Source organism: Mirounga leonina, unplaced genomic scaffold, assembly GCF_011800145.1.
Source record: "Mirounga leonina isolate KUSES-001 unplaced genomic scaffold, KU_Mleo_1.0 Mir_151, whole genome shotgun sequence".
NCBI lineage: Eukaryota > Metazoa > Chordata > Mammalia > Carnivora > Phocidae > Mirounga > Mirounga leonina.
The window spans coordinates 54,011,906-54,035,446 of NW_023270377.1; the positions used below are offsets into that span (position 1 = coordinate 54,011,906).

Sequence of the window (23,541 nt, forward strand, 5' to 3'; positions counted from 1 at the left end):
TGAATGAATCACAATGTCTTCCTGCACTTTTGTAGCCTTACTCTGCTTCAGTTGCAAAATCTACATATTTTTGTGATGAACTCAGTATTGTGTGAGAGTCGGAAGAATATAAGATGGAATTACAAAGGGAACAAAGAGGGAGCCTGCTGTTGAAGATGCTCAGATGGGGGACAGTCACATGGCTGCATCTGCAGGAACACCTGAGAGGACTTGTGACGGAACGCAGTACTCAGAAGCCCTATGGATCTGGGGAAGGGGGAGAGGAGCAATGTAGGAGGCACCAGAGTATTCATTATAAGGTGTCCCCTGGTTAAGGGAGGGAACATTCTACTCATCCTGAAAGAAGAAAATATAATTTGTGATCATCTAGCTGGTTTAACTTTTGTGAGGTCTGCTAAACCAACATGATAAAGGAAGAGAGAATATTTTGCATTGTGACCTGAGCTCTGTTATCAGGATTCACACCACTAAGTGAGGTGCAACTGGGCATGGCTGGTGAATAGAAACAAGTCACAGGAATCTGAGCCTGTGGTTAGCAGTTATACAAGTAGAATTCTCTTTACATTTTGAAATCTTCTTTCACTGATGACAACCAGCTTGGCAAAAATGGAGACTCAGTAGCAGAAATGAGAAAGTTATCTTTCTCATGATGCAATGAGAAAAAAGTTACAAGCTTGGGTTCCAGTCCAGAACTGGTACCTGCCAGCTGTGAGATCTTGGGAAAGCTGCGTAACTCTTCTGAGCCTCAGTTTCCTCATCTGTCAAATGAGAAAAATAACACCTCTTTCGTGGCTGTTGTCAGGACTAGATGAAATAATACAGTAAGTTGTTAATATATTGCCTAGTGTATGATAGGTAGGTATTCATGATAGCTATCATTGTTAAAGACATTATCACAAAATATGCTAACATGCTTATTACTGTCAACTTTCCAATTCCAACTATAATCTCTAGCCATACCACTGTAAGCTTATTAGCCAAGCAGCTAATATTTTTTAAGCACCTGTTCCATGCCAGGCAATTGGATTTGACATGCGCATAACACATCCTAGAATTTCAAAAACCAAAACAAAGGCATACAGTGTACACTTTGAAAAATGTATTTTCATAAAAATGAGCTCTGATAGAAAATAGTAACTAAAATTAAATATTAATTAATCATTGATTACTAAGATTAGCCTAACAAATTTTCACTTATTAAATGGTATAGATTAAGGTAAGACTTAAAGAAATAACACATACCCGATTAAAATCTAGTTCCCTCCTTACCAACTCTATTCATAATAATCCCTATGGACCCTGTGCTTCTCCCAACATGTGGTGAGTTCTGAGTCTTTCCAAGCATCACAGCTCCCTGGTCTCCTGATCTGGCTGGGGATCTTGGGGATGGAGGGCAGCTCATGACCAAAATCCTTCACATTGCACATAAATGCAGTTCTTACTCCTCTCATTAGCAGGGCAGACTGTGAGCTGTCAATCTCTGGCATTTCCAAGTAAAAGCTAAATTGCCCTTTTAACATCCAAACTCCCTGGAATGAGCAGGAAAGAATACAAGGACCTGGATGGGTCGTTAGTCAGAGTCCCAGGACTGCCCTTTAAACTATAGGATTCTCTGGACCTCTCTTGGCTCTTAAGATGCTCTAATTCCTAATCCACAAGAGCTGGAAATGAACACACTTGGACGTTTCCAACAAACACTTTGCTGAACTGATAGTTGAGAATTAAGTTTTACTACATGAGCAAAATTTACAGATATTTCAAAATGATTTTTCAAGTATCAATTAACATTTTTTTTCTTTTTTTTTTTTAGATTTTATTTCTTTATTTGACAGAGAGACACAGCGAGAGAGGGAACACAAGCAGGGAGAGTGGGAGAGGGAGAAGCAGGTTTCCTGCTGAGCAGGGAGCCCGACGCAGGGCTCAATCCCAGGACCCTGGGATCATGACCTGAGCCAAAGGCAGACGCCTAACCAACTGAGCCACCCAGGCGCCCCTCAATTAACATTTTCTTTTCGCAGATGGAAATATATATGGGTTTTAATTGATTTACTAGACTGCAGTCTATACATGTCATGCATTGTGACAGGCACTTTCAAATATTTTATTTTATTTTCATAAATAATAGAAGGTAGGTAGCATTATCATAATTTTAGAGACAAAGAAGCTGAATCTTAAAGCACCCAAGTAATTGTCCAAAGCTATTACCAAGAGCCGGGGTCTGACTCCAAATCCAGGAAATTTACCAGAGTTCTACCCTGAGATATAATGGGGCTGTGGGCTGGGAAACCATAGTAGAAGCTTGTCGACCATACATGTAGCAGTTAAATGGGCTCTGCCTAATATTCCCAAGGGCTTTCCCATGGAGCGTCAAATACATTTAGTATAAGACAGTTAGTTGTTCTGGGCGCTCAGAAGCTACATAAGGTTTAGTTCATGAAGCGTACCCTAATCCCCTGAGCTAGAAATTATGTCTTTTGTCCTCAGATCATCCACAGCACTTTGCTTGGACCTGGAACACTTTCTATGGTATCTGGGTATCTGGGTTATGTGCATTATTTTCCCTTATGACCACATCTCATCTTCCTTACTAGTCTGTAAATTTCTTAGCAACATGGACTTGGTCTCATTTATTGTTGTATCATCCACAGGCTCTAGCCTAACACATAGAAGTTTTTCGAAATATTTCCTTCGAACTACGCAGTTTCCTGAGAATGTAGATGCTTATGTTCCTTTGCCAAAGCAGGAAAAGCAGTTTGATCCAAAGAGCTGGTGGGGGAGAATCGCTGGCAGGTGGAGGGCCCGGGTCACTCACCCTTCTGTCCTCTTTCAGGAGCGGCTCTGCCCTGGCCCAACTCTACGGAACTTCCGCTACCTTGGAGCATCACCATTTTAACCATGCTGTGATGATCCTTCAAAGCGAGGTACAGACCTAATATTCTGCTTCTCCCCTTGACAGAAAACCAATAAAACAATGTTTGCTACCTCTTTCTTTTTAATGCCACAGGTAGATACGGGGAAGAGGGACACTTTTTTTTTTTTTTAGGCCAAACGATTGTTTTTCTTGGTGGCTTTTTAAAATTCTTTCAGATGCCTGATTAAGGACCTTATTCAGATTCTTCCTGAGCAGATTTCATTTGGGTCTCATTATTGGTAAGAAGACTTTCCAGGTCCACTTGGCAGAGGAGACTGCTTATATAGCTTGTCACCAAAGCACAGTCTTACCTTCCTGAAGGAATACAGAAGCCCGCTGACAGAGTGACTTGGTCCAAGTAGTGAGCAGCCCAACGTTCCCATTTCGCGAAATCCAAAGCCATTCTAAAAGACGGTAGAAGTAGAAACAGGGCGAGAAAGTTACACTTTATTAGCACAATTGAGAAAGCTATAAAAATAAAAGAATCCAAAATTGCTGGTGGGAGCAGTCTGAAAGTGAGAATTGCAGCTAAACTTGAGACCCAGGGCTAAAGCCATATGCCTTATTTTGTTTCACGTGGCAATGCAGGAGTTGAAAATAGTTGGGCTTTTGTACTTTGAGCTCTCCACAGAGAAAAAGAAAAACCACTAACTGACTCTGGCTGAGGCCTCTGTGTTTTAAATTGCCAGGAAAGGATCTGTTTAATTTTCTGCAGGCGTACAGACTTTTTTTTTTTTTTTTAGGCCAAGAAGGGATCATCTGTTCCCCATTATTTGTCAGTTCTCTAGCTGTGCCATTAATTATTATTATTATCATCATTAAGGCCCTGCTTCGCTGGAATAGCATCATTAAATATGGAGGTTTTTTTCCTCCAGCCTATCTTGAGAAAGCATGCCTTTTGAAATATCACGAAAGCCTTCTTCGACCCCATAAAGGAGAGTCAGCACTCCGGAACCCAGTGCGGCTGGGGAAGGGCAAAACCGCTGGGGGAGATGTGTTTTCAGTTGGGAATGAAACATCAAGGGTTAGGCTCTCAGTAACTCTGACAGAAACCAGCATCTCAGCATCTGCAGCTCTGGAATTTTCCTATGTAAGCCATGTTTCAGCTCAGCGCTGTGGAAGAAAGAGTGTAGAAGGGAGGGTGAGGAGCTTGGGTGCAGACTGTCTTTTCTGTGCCTCTGACCCCAGGAACTCCCCCCTTCAGAACGACAGAGATTAGAAACAGGGTGTTAGGGTTTTCTCAGAGGGTCATTTGTTTGTTTCCTGGGAAAAACAAACCCCACTAACTCAGAATTTGGCTTCATACAAACAAAACACATTGGCTGGTCTTCACTCCAGGGTTCTCTATGAAGAACAATAATAACGGAACTGCGCCCTGAGCAACTGGTGTGTGGGTTGGGGCCTGGCGCTCCCCCCACATCTGCTCCCGCCCCGCCCCTCAGAAAGGCAAACATGCAGATATCATTATCACCCCGCTTTTCAAATGAGGCAGCGGCAGGGCGAAAAGTTGCTCCAGACCTTGCTCCCTCCACATTTGGTTTTCTTTTCATCAGTACCACTGCTCCCTAAACAAGGAGTAGAAGCAGTATTTCAGGGAGGCAGACCTGTTTCAGGGACCAAACCCTTGAGGCACTGTAGAAGGTCAATTTGCATATAAGCAATACTCTGCAAATTAGCTATTCTTTTTATTAAAGCTTATCTTTATCACTCTGTTAGGTGTAAATTGTGTCAGTTACTCTATGTCCTTTAAAATTGGTAAAGCATGCTCTCTCACAAAATTATCAAGATCCTCAGGGCTCCTGGGTGGCTCAGTCGGTTAAGTGTCTGCCTTCGGCTCAGGTCATGATCCCCGGGTCCTGGGATCGAGTCCCGCGTCGGGAGCCTGCTTCTCTCTCTGCCCCTTCCCCCTGCTCATGCTCTTGCTTGTTCTCTCTCTCTCTCTCTCAAATGAATAAATAAGTCTTAAAAAAAAAATCCTCAAATTCAGACCAACTGTCTCCTGAACTCCACATAGTTTTTACTGTAACTTACTCCTAAAGGCTATATTTCTTTCACCAGGAGATGTTAGACACACGGGTCTGGATCCGGGTGATGACTTTTCCACGGCTTCCACCCACTTTCTCCCAGGCTCCCAGCACACCAACCCATGATTGATCCATGGGGCAAGGCTCAGGCAAAGAAACCCGTGCAGAATTATGGCATGGCCTACCTTTAGTTATTTGTCTTCTTCCTAATGGCTGAATTAAGGGTCTGGAAGAGTTCATTTGAAAATTATTATTAATATTGGACCTGGTCCCAGGTGAAACCAATATACTCTAGTCTTTAAGGAGTGGAGGGTTCACCCAATGAGATAAATTAACCCAGGGAAGGAGATTATCATCTGGCGCCTGGTAAGAACTAATTTGCTAATTGATATTCTGGTCCCCTGAAAGAATTAATTTACCTCTTGGTAGAGAATAGTTTATTCTCAGGCAGTCATTCTGCCCCTTCCTTCTGCAGCACCTTCTGACTCTCAACACCGGGTTTAAAACTCCTCTGGTTCCCAGTCCTCGTGTTTATGAGTTCATAATTCATGCTAAGAAAACCTGATCAATGAAAAAGTCCCTGACTTTCAAAACAGATTAGTGAATTGTCAGTCATTTTACACAATGATTTTTTTTTCACTTTATAAAAACATTGCAGAACTGCCTAATGTAGCTAAAACAAATTTTGATGAAAAGAAGTATGCTTTCCAAAGGTATGGAGATACAGATCCTAGGTAAAAGTCATCTTACCAGGGCACCTGGGTGGCTCAGTTGGTTGAGCGACTGCCTTCAGCTCAGGTCATGATCCTGGAGTCCCGGGATCGAGTCCCGCTTCGGGCTCCCTGCTCAGCAGGGGGTCTGCTTCTCCCTCTGACCCTCTTCCCTCTCGTGCTCTCTGTCTCTCATCCTCTCTCTCTCAAATAAATAAATAAAATCTTTAAAAAAAAAGAAAGTCATCTTACCAGTCCCAAGAACTACGCCAAGAACCGTATCTTATACATTCTAGCCACTCAGTAATTACATACTGAGCTTAAACTACCACACACTTCATTGGGATGTATATTCACAATTTCACACAGGGATTCTCAAACTCGGCCGTGTTGCCATGCAGGGCCAGGTAAATCTTTGTTGTGGGGTCTTTCCTGTGCATTGTGAGAGATTTAGCAGCATCCCAGGCCTCTACCCACCAACAACACACCCAGTCAGTGTGACAATCAAAAGTGTCTCTAAGCATTGCCGGAAGTCCCCATTGCCAAAATCACCCTCAGCTGAGAACCACTGGTCTAAGGTTTTTTTTCTTCTTCTTGAAGTCCTTTGTTGCCGTAGCAGGTGCTTCCCAAATGCCAACTTTAGTCTTTATTAGAGAAACTAGTGTTCATTTTAGAGTCAGAAAGATTCCCAAATGTTTTGTCAACTTCTACACTCAGTAAATTCCACGGGAAGTGGCAGTCAAATAAGTTGTCGGCACAAACATATCCACAGTAAGTTTAAAGATTTTCACAGTTTTCTATTTAGGACTAATAAAGTCTAATAAAGAATAATAAAGTGCCCCCCGGTAGTCCTCGAAAATGATTGCACTTTCCGGCTTTGCTCCGTCTGCCAGAGAATCTGTTTGTACTTGCACAAAATGTCATTAAATTGTCTTAAATGGTTTTATCAGGTGCCCGTACTTTTTTTTTTTTTAATATAGGAAACACATGTAATCAACAACCTCAGATTTAACGTTGTCTTTTGTGACTTTTTACTTTCTCATTACAGGGTCACAACATCTTTGCTAATTTGTCCTCCAAGGAATATAGTGACCTTATGCAGCTTTTGAAGCAGTCAATATTAGCAACGGACCTCACGCTGTACTTTGAGTAGGTATTGGCATTTGATCTACGTGACAAATGGATATTGAAAATTTCATCCTGTAATTAATTTTCAGGTCCATATTGGGGGTTGCTTGTTTTTCTAACACTGGTATCAATGTGTAAATGAGCTAAACTTTTTGTTGTTGTTTTCCCCTCATCTAAATGAACTTCATCAAGGTGGTATCTGCAAGACAAGAAAATCAGGGCTACCACGTGAGATTTATAGCTTTCTTCTATTTTATGAGCTTTGTGTGAAATTTTGACTCTGAAGCTAAGCAATGGCCATTTTTATTTTAGAGACTGGCGAAGATTGCTACTTTGGACTATTATTTCTGGTCAGATCCATAATGGTGTTGATGATGCTAATGAAAGATTTGTTGCTGAAAGGTTGACTTGAAATCCAAGTCTTCCTTTCTTGCTTCTCCTCTAGTTCTCTTTCTCAGAAGAGCTGTCCTCCTTTTCTCCAAAGTTCAAGCCTCCATCTGAGCTGGAAATTCCATTGCTCTTATTTCCTCTGAGACCTGCTCCATCGGGTATTACCTATTTCAGCAGCCTGGAAGTCTCTTCCTTCACCAATAGGCAGAGTTTCCTCTTAAAGACCCATTTCCTTTCCTTAAAAAATTCTTTCACTTGATCCCATGGAGATCTTTAATTGTTTTTCAATTTACCTTTCTTTTACTGCCTACCTTTTAAAATGAATGGAACACGTTACTACCTTTATTTTCCTAACACGTATTTACACTTCGAAGACCAATGTGCCCTTTCACATTCAACCAAAATTGCTCTTTCAGAGGTCACCAGAGACTTCCTTGTCCTCAAATTCAATGTCCTTTACTCATTTCTGATATTGTCTAGCTTTGTTGAGACCTCTAAAGGTTTACGGACTTCTCACTATCATTTTCTACCGTCTTCTCTTCCCCAACATCTGGTTGCTTTTCTCCTTCCTTTTCTGGGTTCTTTGTAGGTTTCTTTTCTCCTTGTTCCCACGAATGAGTTCTTTAGCCCATGTTCTTCTCTCTCTACTCAGATTTGTTCCCTTAGCCTCATCTCCATATAACCTTATATAAGTGTGTAGAAGGCTCTGGAATTCTTCAGTCTAACCCTCCCTCACATTCTAATCATGTATCTCCAACTTCCATCTCAAAAACCTTCAGTGGCTTCATTGTTTCAAACTTGGTTCAAGTTCCAGAGCCCTCCATAATCTGCCCCCAGCCTTTTTTCCTTCTTATCTTCCACTCCTCTCCTACATGATTTGGCTACTACAGACTGGTCTACATATTGCCCTTTGAAAACCCCTCATGGGGTGCCCCTGTGCCCTAATCACACTGTTTCTGCATGAGATCCTGTCCCTGCACTTCCCCACCTGGCTGAACTTTCCTTTAAGGTCCATCTCCTCCATCACCTTTTCTAGGAAGCCTGTTTCACTCTCTTTGAAATCTTACTGCACTTTGGCATTGTGTCAGTTCGAATTAGATTCAATTGTAAGGGAGAGAAACCCCAAAATAGCAGTGGCTTACTTCTCTATCACGTAAAAGAAATTTGGAGATCCACAATGTGGAGATGGTAGAGTAGCTACATTAAGTCATCAGGGACCCAGTGCTCCTTTTGTCTTTCTGAGCTGCCACCTTCAGCACGTGGTTTCTACCATAGTCCAAAATAGCTGCTCAAGCTCCAACCATAATGTCCACATTTCAGCTAGCAGAAAGAAAGAAGGGGCAAGGAAAAAAAGGGGCCAAAATGTGATGCAGGTTATCTTTTTTTTTTTTGTATTTAAGAATTACTTTATTAAGTACTTAGAATGCACTTAAAAACTATGTATACATCAGTAAAACTACCACTCACATCAAAATATTGAACATTTTACAGATGAATGCCATGTTGTTTACCACATAAAGCTTCTTAAATGCTATATCCTACACTGTTTTATACTTTGTTATAGCTTAAATTCTGATAAAAATGTTGTTCCCTATTTCAATTTCTATGCCTTAACAGTTTTCATTATCTTTAAACTCCATTATCCTTTGTTTTATACAAATGTGACCATCCCAAGTTCTATATGAAGGCAACTGGAAGACATTCCTAGATGCGGGTTATCTTTTAAGAGAATTTTCTGGAAGCTCCACATAACTCTTCCACTTACATTTCATTGGACAGAATTTAGTCATTTGGCTATACCTAGGTTGAAGGAAGGTTGGGAAAGGAAGTCTTTATTCTGGGTAGCCATGTGCCCTGCTAAAAAAGTAGGGGTTCTATTATTAATAAAGGAAGGAGGGATATTAGATTAGACAACTAACAAATCTATGCCATAGGTATTTATTGTTGGATTCCACTGAATGACTTAGTAAATGGTATTGTGGAAGGAGTAAAAGCTTTGGAGGTATGTTGGTCTGGATTTAAATTGCATTCTGGCATTCTAGTTAAACCTGGTAGATTGAGCTCATGTGTCTGTGTCCTCTCTCTCCTGAAACTCCACTGAAAGGATACCAAATAAGTTTAAAAGAAAAATAAAGGCATAAATCTGCAAGGAGAAAGAGAGAGGGCACACCACGACTGAGAAGAGATGTCAATACATTAGTGGAAAATCAAAGACTGACCAACAAATGGTAACTGATATAGCAGAGTAGAAGTGAAAAGTAGGACCTACAGAGAATAGCTCTGAGAAGCAAAATACTTTGCCCTGTAAGACCTTGTTTGGAGCCCAGAGACAAAACGTGCCATGAAAAGGGGCTGTGACTCTCAAAGCTTAAGGAAGATAAGGAGATGATAGCAAGCCAGTTTACAGAACATACAGAGCCCACAAAATGCTCCCCCAAAGTAGTCAGTTAGCTTCTTTCCTCTACCCCTGGAGACAGCTAAAGGTTTATTCCCTGGAGAAATGAAAGAGCAGACTCTGGACTGAGGAAAATACAAGGTGGGAAGGAGAAACAGAGCTCAGAAGAGGGAATGAAGTGAAATGGAACAAATCTCTGGATTGAAAACCTATAGCCCAGTCACCCAGAAGCTAGGAGTTCATAAGCCATATACCCAGGGTTGTCAGATTTAGCAAATGGAAACACAAGAAGCCCAGTTAAATTTGAATTTCATATAAACAATGAATAATTTTTAGTATAAATACATCCTGTGTAATGTGTGTGTGGGATGCACACATACAACTCCTGCTCAGTCTTTCAATGCCTTACTATTATATACAAACAGATACTATATATACAAACAGATACATGTATATATACAAACAGATATTATATACAAACAGAGAATCACAGAAAATTTTGCGAAGACCTCCCATATGAAATACAGAAGCCAAAGAAAATAGGAAAAAATTATATTCAGAGCAAACAGGGAGAAGAAAACAAAACCCAAAAACTGTTGTTGATATCCTTAGACAGCTAAGATATTACATCCATGAAACAAGAACAGGATGCTTTAAAAAATAATAGGAGCGACCACAGAAGAAGAAAAAGCTCTTGAAATTAAGAATATTATGGCCAAAATAAAACATGAAATGAAAGCACTGGGAAATACACTCAAAGAACAAAAGGCAGCAATATGGAAAACACTGTTTTGTTTCATTATGTGCTTTACAGTATTGTTTGATTTGTTAACTATGTGCATGTATTACCTTGATAAATATAAATTTAATTAATTTTTAATATATATTTTAAAAACAAAAATTCCAGCTCTGCCACCACCTGGCTCTGTGTTATCAGACGAATTATTCACCTCTCTGAGCCTCTTTTCTTCATGTGTAAAATGGAGATAACAATACCTATGTTATCTATCTTATTACATCTCATAAATGCCTTGTATGTCTTTTTTTTTTTTTAAGATTTTATTTATTTTTCAACAGAGAGAGAGAGACAGCGAGAGAGGGAACACAAGCAGGGGGAGTGGGAGAGGGAGAAGCAGGCTTCCTGCTGAGCAGGGAGCCTGATGTGGGACTCGATCCCAGGACCCTGGGATCATGACCTGAGCTGAAGGCAGACGCTTAACGACTGAGCCATCCAGGCGCCCAATGCCTTGTATGTCTTATAAATGACAACATCTGCAACCTCATTGCTTTATAGCCCATTTATTTTGCATGTTTTGTGGCCCTCATGATTGACTTAGCTATCCTGATCTTCCATCTTTTTCTGGAATGATGTTCCTTGATTTGGGATTCATGGAGCCCTATACCCCTTCAATGTTTTTTATTTCCTCTCTCTGACACTTGTAGGATTTTGTGTTATTTTTCTCAAAGTCAAAGCATTTTCCCAAGCCAAGTTTCCAAGTAACTTCTAAGGAGGAAAAAAATCTCCCCAGTTGGAGTCCATTTATCAAGGCCTGTTAGGGATGTGTCAAATCACTGAGTGACCGCTGGGACGCAGCCAAGGAAGTTGGTTGCAACTCGTTTTCTCATTACTCTGTTCTTATCTTAATGCTGCAGCCCCTGCTGTTTGCTGACTCCCAAAGAAGCCAGCTTGTTCTCTTTTTGTCAGCATTATTGTCTTCTGAGGTTCCAAATAGCTGCTCATTCCCTAATCGAGACCTTCAGGAGGCTGATTCACTTGCTTGTCTAAAGTTGCATTAAAGTGTTGCCATATTTTTTAGACAAAACAATCCGTAGGGTTAATGAGGGGAACGGCAGCCACTACAAACCGTCACCCAGATGCTTTTATTTCACAAATATACAATTGTGGACATGATGTAATCCAAATCATCTCCTTTATTTTATAGATCAGGTACTAAGCTCAAAAAGGTTAAATGGTGTAGCTTGGGTCACGTAACTAATTAGTGGCTAAACTGAAACCCACACAGGCTTTTTCAGGGCGTTTTCCGCCATCACTGTATTCCTTCTCTCATGGAAGAATCAAGAAATAGTTGTCATTTGAGTTGGAGATACATTATATGGAATATTGACCTTCTCAGATATATATTAATCAGTTTACTTTGAAAACCAGCATAGGTCCCTGTACCCTCTCCCAAAGCAGAGCTGGAGACAGGGGCTTACGTGCAGTTAGCATAGTTTTGGAAGTGACATCAGGAACAGGAGTGGGGGACTGGGGCAGTAGAAATGGTAGGTAGGAAAGCTATTGTAAAGACACATTTCCTTGTTGGTCATCCCTGTGGTCAACTGGGCTTGATCCTTCAGGGACTGTCTGAAAAGTCTCAGGTGCTGCACCTCAAAATTATCCACTCACCTCCATTCTCCCATCAACCAAGGTTGTTCCATGGGCGTGAACTCCCAGGAGTTGGGAGTTCTGGGACATACACACCTGAGGGCAGGAGATTCCTCCAGCAATCCCCATCCCACACGGGGAGTCAGAGCAGCCTCCCCACCCCCCACCAGCAGAAAGTAAGCGAGGCACCACGTAGCTTGGGCAGAAGCTTGGTGCAGCAATGGCTGGAGAAAGGTGGGTCAAGAGGGTGTGGGTGGTCTGGCACAACTACTCTCTAACTGTCCGGAGTATTGCTGGTTCTTCTGCCCTGGCTACTCAAATCGAAAGTCAAGGGGTGCCTGGGTGGCTCAGTCCATTAAGCTTCAGACTCATGATCTCAGCTCAGGTCTTGATCTCAGGGTTGTGAGTTCAAGCCCCACATTGGGCTCCATGCTGGGTATGGAGCCTACTTTAAAAAAAAAGTCATGATACTACTGAGGTCAATCAAAAAGGAAGCTCACTGCCTTCCTCCCCTAGGAAAGGGAAAGCACTCTAGAAAGGACCAGTGCAGGCAGGAAGATGCTCTTTTGGACCTTTTGGAGCATTTATGACCCATCCCTACGGGCAAGATCTCCTGCCATGTGCCAAAAGAGGAAAATAAGATTCCTAGAAATGAGGAACCCCTTTAAAAACAACCACAGAAACTTGTAAATTTAATTTCTAATGGCTTTGGTCATCCTTGGAATTCTATACTACAAGTGATAGGTGAAAGCAGAATTCACAGGTTTTAAAACAAAAATAAAACAAACAAAAAAACCTTAGTGTGAATTTCTAGACTTCACAACCCAAGTCTGGGGGTAAATTCTTTAGTCTAATTTTCCAACTCACTGAAAACATTTTCCAGTTTCTACTGAGTGATTTTCTGAAATTGATTTCCGTGCCTATTTCTGAGTCCCTGCAGTGAATAAGGCTTTGATAATTAAATAGTAATTTCAGCATCTCAAGCAGGACTTAGATGTACCCAATCGGTAACCAGCCATGCAACTTTGAGGGAGTCACTCACTTAATCTCTCCTTGTCTTGGTTTCTTGTCAGCAGCATGGGGACAGCATATCAGGGACCACATTGCCTCAGACCACTATAGAAACTGAGACTTATCCAATACTTCAGATTTTATAAATCCATTTGGATGCACGATGCTTTTCCAACTGGCTCTCTAAGTTAATCAGATGGATCTTCAAACTGAAAAATGTCCATTTCCCTTTGTGCTCTACAAACATTCATCAGCAATTATGGAAAATGCCCAGGCTAATGGTATCTTTGTCTTTGTCTTTCCAAGGGGAGGCAATAAGTAACATTTTTCAAAGCATCTGATAATGACAGCAAAATGTACTAAATTATCTTAGATTGTTAGAGGAGTTATAGTTTAACCATCCTTTTAAAATTAGATTAATATCTAGAGCAATTTATTTTTTTAAATACAACAGGAACTCAACACATGTTTCTACTGCTATGCAGACAGGAATATTCACTCATTCATCACTCAACAAGTGTTTATTAAGAGCCCACTCTGCTTAGCGTTTTCAACTTCAGCTGTTGCCTGCACTCAACTTAGCCACCATATTGGAAAGAAGAAAGATAAATTAATGCAGAGTAAGGCGTAATGACTGATAAGGCTTAACCCATTCTTATATTTTAACAGAGCCTAATGAATTAACCCGCTGAAAATGTTCTACTGTTAGAACAGGCCCCACGGCAGGTTGATGGAAGAAATATTTTGGTACCTCTTGATGCATTTCAAAGCACTTTTACATATATTCATCCCCATGTCCTCATCCACATGATATTGCAACTGAATAAAACATGAGAAAGTCATCCACTGGCACTTATTGATGCCTTCTTTATGCACTTCTCTAGGCACCGCGCTAGTTTCTGGGGCTGCACAGGCAGGTAAGACATAGCTCTTACCTCCGGGCCTCTGTGCCCACGGGGAAGAGAGAACACCAGTGATACCGCAGCTTGAGGAATGCTGCAGCCAAAGTAAATGCAGGAGCAACGAGGACACGGGCCATCCAGCTATGCCTTACACCACCTCTTGGCCTGGTGATTGTGCCTGGACTCAACCGACTCTTAGCACCTGTGTTGTCTAAACCTTGGCCATTCTCAACATTCCGTCATTCTAGCCTTTCCATTTCCTGCATTTTGCCAATTTTATTCACGTCAGCAAAAGCCCAGCTTCCGACAAATAACTTCGTTCAGGTTCTTAGCTGACCTTTGCATTATCAGTGCTAGTCTAAAACTGGCAGACAATTCACTTTCAAAATTAAATGACTTTTTTTCCTTTGGTCATAATTACTAGAGTTAACATCTGCGTATTAATTTTCTATTCCTCTCAGGTGCTTTCGCGCCCAAATTCCAGAAATCTCTCCAGAGTCTACATTTAGCAGTCAACAGCAGACATATGATTTGCCTGTTGAATGAGCTGTAAGAATACCAAAAGAACAAATCTCTTTCCCCCTGCACCCCCTCATCTCCCCACCCCCCACACACACTCATGCCACCGCTGCCTGATGATTCTGGGGCTGACATTGCAGAGGATCGCAAGGATGATTTGTCAATTTGGCAGTAAAACCTTCCTAACATTCATGGACTTTTGGTAGATTTGTAACAGTGAGATGAACAGAGAGATAAAGAACATGTGCACATATATGCGTGTACAGATATATAAATTTACCCCCCAAATTGTTTGATTAAAATATACACAAAAATGGTGATTTCTCGCTTTACAAATAAAAGATGTCTTCTGCAAGATAGATTACAAACCAGAAAGGTTTTTAGTGTAGTGACGGGTGACCAGTAACCAATCTTTAGAATTATTTTTGAGGGTAATTTTAGCAGTTCTGTTCAAATGATGCTTTTTTAAAGACTGCTATTTTTCTAAATAGAGCCTTTGTCAGGAGAGCAGGATAAAAGCCTAATAAAAACATATCTGATTATAAATGAGATTTTCCAGTAAGTTGCTTTTCACTAGCCGAGGTATTTGCCATTGTCCTTGAAAACCAAGGTTCCCAGTGATCTGCTTGAGAAGTTAATGATATAGTTCCTCATGATGGAAAAGCCTGGATCCAGGGAGTATTAGATAACTTTGTAAATTTTCACATGTTCCTTTTAGGAGTCCTGTGTTTTTAAAAGTGCTCCTGTGTCTAACAGTTTCACATATGCTCACGCTGTTGAGTCTGTATAATCTATGGACACATACACATACAGATGCTTAAAGGAGCAGCTGGGTGGGCAAACGCATGTCTCAAAAGCACAGTGGGTATCACATTGTTGCTTTGTAACGATCGTCACTAAGGAGGAGGTCAGAATTACGCCACCTGGAGCCGCCAACCACCAACTTGGCCTGGGCCATTTGCAGCTTTTCTGTGGAGCATCCCCTTGTTGATGATGGAAACACCTGTGCGGTGCCCGCCTCGGGACTTGGTATTTGGCACGTCCGCGTTGCAACAGCACGCAGAGCCGTTACATCTCATGAGGGCTGGGGGCCACTGCTGTCCAGATTCTCTCAACATGCCGGGCTATCTGGCCCCAGGGCTCATGCTACTCACGGCTTACCAAACGATCTCAGAGACCAGAAGTGGGAGGCGGGGGGCTTAGAATCTACCAAGATCTGCCCATAACTGCCATGAGGCCCTGGAACAATCACTCCACCTTCCTTCACCTTGAGTTTCCTCACCTCTAAAATGAGAGAAACAGTAGCTGTTTCTCAAAGGTACCATATACCTCTAACAGTCTATAATTATAATGAAAACTCATACATAGAAAACAAATCACTCTATGACCCAGGAATTGTATATATGCGTGTGTGTGTGTGTGTGTGCGCGCGCACGTGCATAGAGACAGAGGCAGGGAGAGAGAGAGAATGCACACAAATTCACAAGGAGACATATAAGGATGTTCATAGCAGCATTATATGTAATATGTAATAGCAAAAAAAATTGGAAATAATCTAAACCTTCATCATCAGGAAGTAAATAAATAAATAGTGTATAGTAATACATGGAATAACCACACAGCAGTAACGTGGGTGAGTCTCACACTGAGCAAGAAAAGCAAGCTGCTAACGAATACATACACTACAATGACACCATTTATAAAGTCTTAAAATATGTAGAGCAATAGTTTGCGTGATTCACCTAGTAAAATCAGAAGGATCTATGTGGAGATGATTTATACAAAATTTAGGAAATGAACCCATCTTGTGGTGGGAGGAAGGGGGGCAGAAGCAAGAGTGCAGAGCTGTACAGAGTGGATAAAGCTTTATTTCTAGGCTGGATGGTAAAGAGGTAGATACATTCTGTATGTCTGATGTGTAATTTGTATACCTTTTAAAACATATTAAGCATGTATAATAAATTTTGTGATGTGACCTTTGCCTATCAATACTTCCAAATCCTTTCTTGCAGCCTTATGAAAATGATTAACACCACCTCCTGATTTTTCAAGATGGTTAATTCTCAGGAACTTAAAAAAAATTCTAAGTGCACTTTGTTTTAAACTTTAAAGTGTCTATTTGACTATTTGTGTGGCCAAACATATTACCAGGTGTATGATATACATGGTTTCACCAGAGACTGAACTTGACAAAACTATGGTATGCAGAAAGTTCTGTTGCCTTCTGAGGTCATAGTCAAATCTTGGGACGTCAGAATAAATATCAAGAAATAGCCACACTTTTGTCAGTGGAGGAAAAATAAAATTAGTATGTCACATTTTTCTGTGCCCTACGGATTCTTTCCACCCCTTCTCTATCCACCATCCCCTAGGGACAGTGGATAATCCCTTTTGTTCCAATGCAGTGGAATCTAGTTTTGTTATAACGTGATGTGAAGCCTATAACTGATTTTGGGTCCAGTTGATTTAAGACTTTCACAGCAGCAACTCTAGCTATTAAAGTTTCCATAGTTGGGAAATTTATCCTTATGGTTCTGTTCAGTTGCCCTATCACAGATTTGCATTTTTTAAGAAATTCTTTTCTGCATTGAGTTAGCCACCTAGCTAATATGTCTCCATTTTGCATCAGAGGTATTATGTCTCACATATTGAAAATACTCTCCATACTCTCCGCAAATATAACAATATTAGTGGAAGGAGGGTCGGACATCAGATGGGAATGATGTTCTTAAACTTCCCACAACCTGTTTTGTTGTTCTCTTGGTCTAGTGGGAATCTAGTCTTCAAGAATCTAACTGAGCTTTTCTTGGATAGATTTTATGTTGTTTTCTTATCTCAATCTCTCCAAATGATAACTGTGAATACTCCAGTACAATTAGAATCGAGGTGAAACCAGTGGCTAGAGAGTTATTTTTTAAAAATGAATAGGTTTCTGAGGTAATCATTCTCATTCATTCATCACTTCAACAAATATTTATTGAGCTCCTACTACACATCAGGCACTGTTGTAGACACTGGGGACCTAAGAGTGAAGAAAAAGGGGCCAGGCCCTTGTCCTCATGGAGTTTGCCTTCTGGTGATTTCTTAGAATAACTCAGAGGATTGAAATGACATCAGGTGCATATGATGACAAGGATGATGATGGGCAAGCTCTTTCAGAAGGCCTTTCATGATCTTCGAAGCTAAGCTCAGAGCCTTCCTCTGCACCAGCACCCCCCCCCCCACCACAGGACACCCTGGGCATATCTTAGCCACTTGGGGCACCTGATATCTCAGTAGGTTGCTTTTGTATCCCAGCAGTGCCCCTCACCAGCTGTGCAACCTTGGGCCAATTAACTCAACCCTTTTGAGCTTAGTAACTAGCTAATCCTACTGAGCACCTACTATGTGCCAGGCTCTCTGCTAGCTGTTTTACATAAATCATTTTACCCAATCCTTCTACCAAGGTAGATCCCCTGATAAGAAAATTGAAGCCCACAAGTTTAAGTAACCGACTTGAGGTCAGTCATGTGGGTAGTAAGTGACAGAACCCATAGTGAGGGTCCAATAAATGTTTGCCTCATGGTGGGGGTGGGTACCAGGGGGAGGCAAGTGAGGCAAGTCATGCACACGCCATGTCAGATCCTGTTGAAAATCCTGATGCTTTGTTCATCATGGATTTTTCTTGCATTTATGTTGTTTTTAAAATATTGTATTAAAATATTATTTATCTTGATAACTGAGCTTTTGGGCACCCACCATAATTTCTTGCCCAAAATGAGTGCCTCTCTCACCTCCCTCTAGTCCCAGTATCATTAATATTATCATTGGTATCACATTGGATGGGGAGTTACCTATTTATTTGTTGAATGCCCCTGCTAAATTCAGAGATGTTTAGAGGTTGCCCCCACATCTTGTGTCCATAAATCTTGTTAAGAGTTGGCACAGAGTAGGTGTTCAAGAAATAGTTGTGGAACCAAACTTTCTGCTCCACAATAAGTCAAAGGAAGACTAGCCTCTCTTCAGTGAGAAGAGAGAACTAGCTGACCTCTTCGATCTCATGTAGTACGATTAGTCCATTGTGTGTCATTGTTGGCAGTAATCCTGTCAATATTATTAACATATTAACCACCGCTGTCAGGCACTGAGTATCTGCTAGGGCCAAACACTTAGCACACCTCCTCTCAAATTCTCACCACAAAGCAGGAAACCGAGGCTCAGCAGTGTGGAATCACTTGCCTGGGGCCACACACCTAGTAAGCTAGTAAGTAACAGTCAGCACAGGTCAGTGTGAGTCCAGACTTGAGTTCTTTCCATTCTACCACCTTTGTTTCTCTTTCAGCTCACAGTCTGTCACTGAACAGACTGTGGCATGACTGGGGCTGTAGAGAAGGGCGTGGGCAAGTGAAGACGATGATGAAGTTATACAAAGAAAAGATCCGCACACACCTGAACCCCCAAAGGGGAGGGGAGTTGCCGGGCCCTTCCGTGTCCCTGTGCAACGCCCTCTCTGACCACTGCTACAGGGTTGTTGTGGCCATTATCCCGTACTGTGGTGTGACCTTGACCTCTATCCATTTGGAGGGATGGATCCACGACTTGTCTGTGTGTCTCAAATACTTGTCTTCCTGACCTGCTTCCTTTCAAATAAATTGAGTAGTTAGTCCGACCGGATGACAAGGAGTCTATATGGTTGGGCAGCTGGTGATGGGCACCCTAGATCAGAAACAAAGAACCCAGCATTATGCACCCAGGACTATGTTCTTTGTTCTCAAACTACATTGGGTCAGCACTTAAGTATCTAAGATCCTATTCTGATTTCCACCATGAATGACACGGTTGTATTTTCCAAAGTGCATTTCTTAAAACATCAGTACTATGGGTGCCTGGGTGGCTCAATCGGTTAAGTGTCTGCCTTCGGCTCAGTTCATGATCCCCGGGTCCTGGGTTGGAGCCCCGCATCAGGCTCCCTGTTCAGCAGGGAGTCTGCTTCTCCCTCTACCCCTCCCCCGTCTTGTGCTCTCTCGCTCACGCTCTCTCAAATAAACAAATAAATAAATAAAATCTTTACCAAAGAAACAAACAAACATCAGTACTATGGAATTCTGTGGTTAAGGAAGGTGAAACAAGCTTTCCTATCTCAGTATTTCTCAGAGCCTTCAAAAGGCTAATAAGGGAGGTGAACCTCCAAAAGAGGTATATCTCAGGCAGCATTCCTCCAACCACTTGCCAGTATGTGGAGTACTTCCACGTGGGATGCACTTTGGGAAACTGCGTGTCAGGATCTTTTAAATAGTACCTCATTAGGAAGTGCCAAGAAGGTGAAACCTTGGGAAGTGATTCTTAAGGAATAAAATGGTAATGTCCTTTTTTATTCTTGCACTATAAAAAGGAAAAGTCATATAACTAGATGGAAGGAAAGTTTTGAAAATAAAAATAAATCACCCTTATTTTCCCAACTTCAGAATATTCCTTTCTTGCCTTTTCCGTATCTATACTTCTCCAAATGTGTATCCGTATGTGTATGTGTGTCCGGCATTGGAAATGTGCAGACTCTATGCTAACTACTTTGCATTTAATCCTCACAGTAACCGTGTGAGTTAGCAAATATGATCCCCGTGTTTGAGATTTGGAAATGGATGCTCAGAGGGTTTAAGTAACTTCCCAAAGTTGCACAGCGCGTAGGTGACCGAGCCACTCTTTAAACAGTTATTTCTGGGCGCCTGGGTGGCTCAGTCGTTAAGCGTCTGCCTTCGGCTCAGGTCATGATCCCGGGGTCCTGGGATCGAGTCCCACATCGGGCTCCCTGCTCAGCGGGAAGCCTGCTTCTCCCTCTCCCACTCCTCCTGCTTGTGTTCCTGTTCTCGCTGTCTCTCTCTGTCATATAAATAAATAAAATCTTAAACAGTCATTTCTGACTCCACAGACTATGTGTTTAAGCACTGAAAGGCTGAAATAGTTATTTTCTAGCCTAGCAAAAAGTATTTGCCCTGAATTTACTACCGGGGAGCTTATCTTATCTCAGATCCTCATAGAGCTCAGTTCTCTGTTGAATGATAAAAGAACATTCCAAATTGTTCCCGCTTTTTATTTGTCCTTGCTTACCTCCTCTGACTTTCAGTCACAAGAGCTTCCCAGCCAGTAATCCTAAACTCGGGACCACATTGTTTTCTGTTTTATGGCTCGACAATCTCCTCTGTTGTAAATACATTCAGAAATGATTGTGGCTTTTTCTGGAAGCCTCAACATTTTTTAAAAAGTGATTTATTTTGACAGTGCTTTAGCCTCATGATTTCAAATATTAAGTTACTTGCTTGGTTCAGGTGATCTTATATTTTTCCATAAATGTGTTTATGTCACCCCGCAGACTGAAAAATTTCATTCCAGATTTTTTTTCTTTCTTCCTTCATTTGATTTTGTGCAGGAGGAGGACTGAATTCTTTGAACTTGTCAGTAAAGGAGAATATGATTGGAACATCAAAAACCATCGTGATGTATTTCGGTAAGAAGCAGCTCTGGTTTATGTGTTTCTTCATTATTTGAAGATTTCGCCATGCTTTTCAGACAGTGCTAAGGGCACACATGTGATTTTTAAAGTAACAAATCTTAGCTTCCATTCAAAACATTCAGAGAGTAGTTGAATAATTAGAGAAAAGATAGATGGCATGTCTTTTCATCTTCTAATCCATTATATTTTCGCCCCCTCTCCATAAATTTGCCTTCAGAATTAGAAAATGGTGTTCAAATTGGTTCAGTTTCAGCAAGCTGTGACTTCCTCTTTTTCCTGGGGTGGGGGTGTATGTTGAGGGGAGAGAGGATTTTGAACCTTAGAAAACAGTGTTAGCCAAAACAAAGTAGAGAGTTAACTTTGGGGGGTTTTTTTAGAGACAACAGGCGTTGTAGATAGAAAACCAATTGGAACAGTTTGGGTGGGATCTGTTCTAGAATTTTCACTGAACTTCTTCCTAGTGGTTTAGAAAAGACAGCAGCAAACCACCACCCTTACGTGGCACATTTGAACGCCCTGACTGGAGCCATCCCACTGGCTAGGCACTATTCCTCTTTCTCTCAGATCTTGTCCCTCCACTGTCCCTACCTCACCCACCCCCAGACCTTCTGCTGCCTTAGTCCTGTTCCAAATTGGAAAGCTTGTATTCCTGGGAAAGCCTGTGAGGCCTGCACTGAGGTGCATTGTGTCTGTTCCACAGCCAGGTGACTACTAGAATCACCGAGAACAGGACCCGTCTCATGGCGCGCCCATAGCTGCTATGCAAGCCCCTCCCCCCCACCGCCTCCAGCTTCAGAACGCAGGGCTGCCTGCCCCTCCCCCTCTGCCCCTGACCTCTCTTCACCTTTTCCCCAGGACTTCTCACCGGGGCCCTCTGTTTCTCCCCTCCTGCGGTAATATTTCTCTCTGCTATCTTTTCAGACCTTTTTCTTCTTCCTGTCCAGGGTGGGAGGGGACCCTTCCTCCTTCAAAACTAGCCCTTCCCATGTGTCCTAACTCCGTTCCCTCCACCTCCCCTGCCCCTGAACCTGCCTTCTTGATTATGCTCCTTTGGCATTTTCAAAATCTGCTTTTTTCCAGCATGACCATACTAGGCCTAAAAATATGCTTCTATCTCCTCAGGCAAAAATATCATGCCTAAAATCTGCCTTCTTCCCCAGGTCCATTCATAGTCCCCGTTTTCTCTTCAGTTCCACACTTGACTCACCCTCCTCCTAACTTCTTGCAAGGCAGTATGTTTCTTTTTAAATAATTTTGAGTTCCACAAGTAATTATAGGAATATATTTTTCTGTAACAAATGAAAACATGACAGATGAGCCGCCAGACGTCCCCTGGGCTTCACTCCCAATTCCCATACCATACCGAAGCATAGCTATACAGTCTGTTACCAATTTGCTGTATCCTTTCCAGCCACTTCCAAAGCACTTATCTACATGTATATTCTGAGGAAAAAATACTGTTGAGTGTGGACTTGTTTATTTGTTTTAACATAATTTACATACTTCTGTATCCATCTGAACTGGCTTGTTCACTCAACTGTATGCCTTGGAGTTTCTTCCGTGTCCGTACGTCATCAGCGTTTCCTGTTGCACAGTACTCCAAAGTATGGATTTACCACAGAGTAGCTAGCCGTTCCTCTACTGAGGCCTTCAGTCTATGAAATGTGACTTCAGCTCCTTTTGAAAGTCACCAGTCACCTCCCAGGGATCAAATTCTAGGGCCTTTGTTCTCTCCCCGGATCTCATCACAGCCCCTCATTGCACTGGCCTTTCTGTCTGGAAGCTCTCCTGGTCTTTGGAGGCTGCCGAGCCCTGGGCTTCTAGATTTTCTACTCTCTTCTGACTCTTGCTTCTCCTCTTTGTCCTTCTCCAGCCCTTCCCCTCTCCACCACCCCTGAAAGGCAAGGACCCCCGAGGACCTATTTTTGAGATTCCTCTCCTGTTCCTCAGCCTCCTGGTGGCTTTAACAAGCACCCCTTCTCACATGACTCCTGCCCTATCTCTCCAGCCTGGCCTCTCTTCTGAGCACAACTCCTAAAATGTCCGTGCTCATTCCACATCTCCACCTGGGTGTTTTCCTACAGAGGTTTTCAAACGCTTTTTGGCAGGGAACCCCAAATGGAAGAAAAATCTTATCTGGAAGCACAGTGTGTAAAATAGAGGTGCTCGGGAGCTCTCCACGCCCCCCCCCCCCAGCTTTGCCTTCCCTCCCCAATTTCATGGTTAGACTCCGACCACGGGCACCGAGGGGCAGGGGGGCTCCGGGGGACCACCGTGTTAGAGAACCTGAAAATAGCAATAAAACCAACTAAAAGTCGGTCTGATTTTTATCATCACCACGTGCCTACAGCCTGAACAATGTCAACGATAAACTACTTCTCCCCGAGAAAAATCTTGTGTTGGTAGAAGTCCTAAACAATTGCTGAGTTTACTGTTGAGTATCAAAATAATTGATATGAAAACTTGAGATGAGCACCTAATTACTTACCCTTTAGTCGTACACGTGTACCTGTAAGTTCACTGCGAGAGTGCGCGGGGACCCATGCGCAGGGGACGTGCGTGGGGACCCCGTCAGCAGCTGACACCGGTGGGCGCGGTGCCCACTTCAGGTCTAAGCTCCTTTCGCGCTGGCTCCGCGGCTAGTTGGTGCCTTCCCCCCACCGAGCTTCACATCCCCG

General features: G+C 42.2%; 1 protein-coding gene and 1 long non-coding RNA gene across 2 annotated transcripts in view; one reads left to right on the forward strand and one right to left on the reverse strand.

Annotated features, from left to right (window-relative positions):
* LOC118012285 lies at nucleotides 1–23,512 on the reverse strand. The gene is made up of 3 exons (XR_004679670.1): nucleotides 23,352–23,512; nucleotides 3,223–3,315; nucleotides 1–758 (listed from the first exon to the last, which is right to left on the reverse strand). It is a non-coding gene; the product is annotated as an uncharacterized LOC118012285 (long non-coding RNA).
* The window catches only part of PDE11A (phosphodiesterase 11A), a 388,181-nt gene that overhangs the window by 320,719 nt on the left and 43,921 nt on the right, over nucleotides 1–23,541 (forward strand). Inside the window, exons 14-16 of the mRNA XM_035007663.1 lie at nucleotides 2,831–2,921; nucleotides 6,694–6,794; nucleotides 20,780–20,857. Of these exons, the coding sequence (XP_034863554.1) occupies nucleotides 2,831–2,921; nucleotides 6,694–6,794; nucleotides 20,780–20,857 (270 nt within the window). The remainder of the gene's footprint in view (nucleotides 1–2,830; nucleotides 2,922–6,693; nucleotides 6,795–20,779; nucleotides 20,858–23,541) is intronic.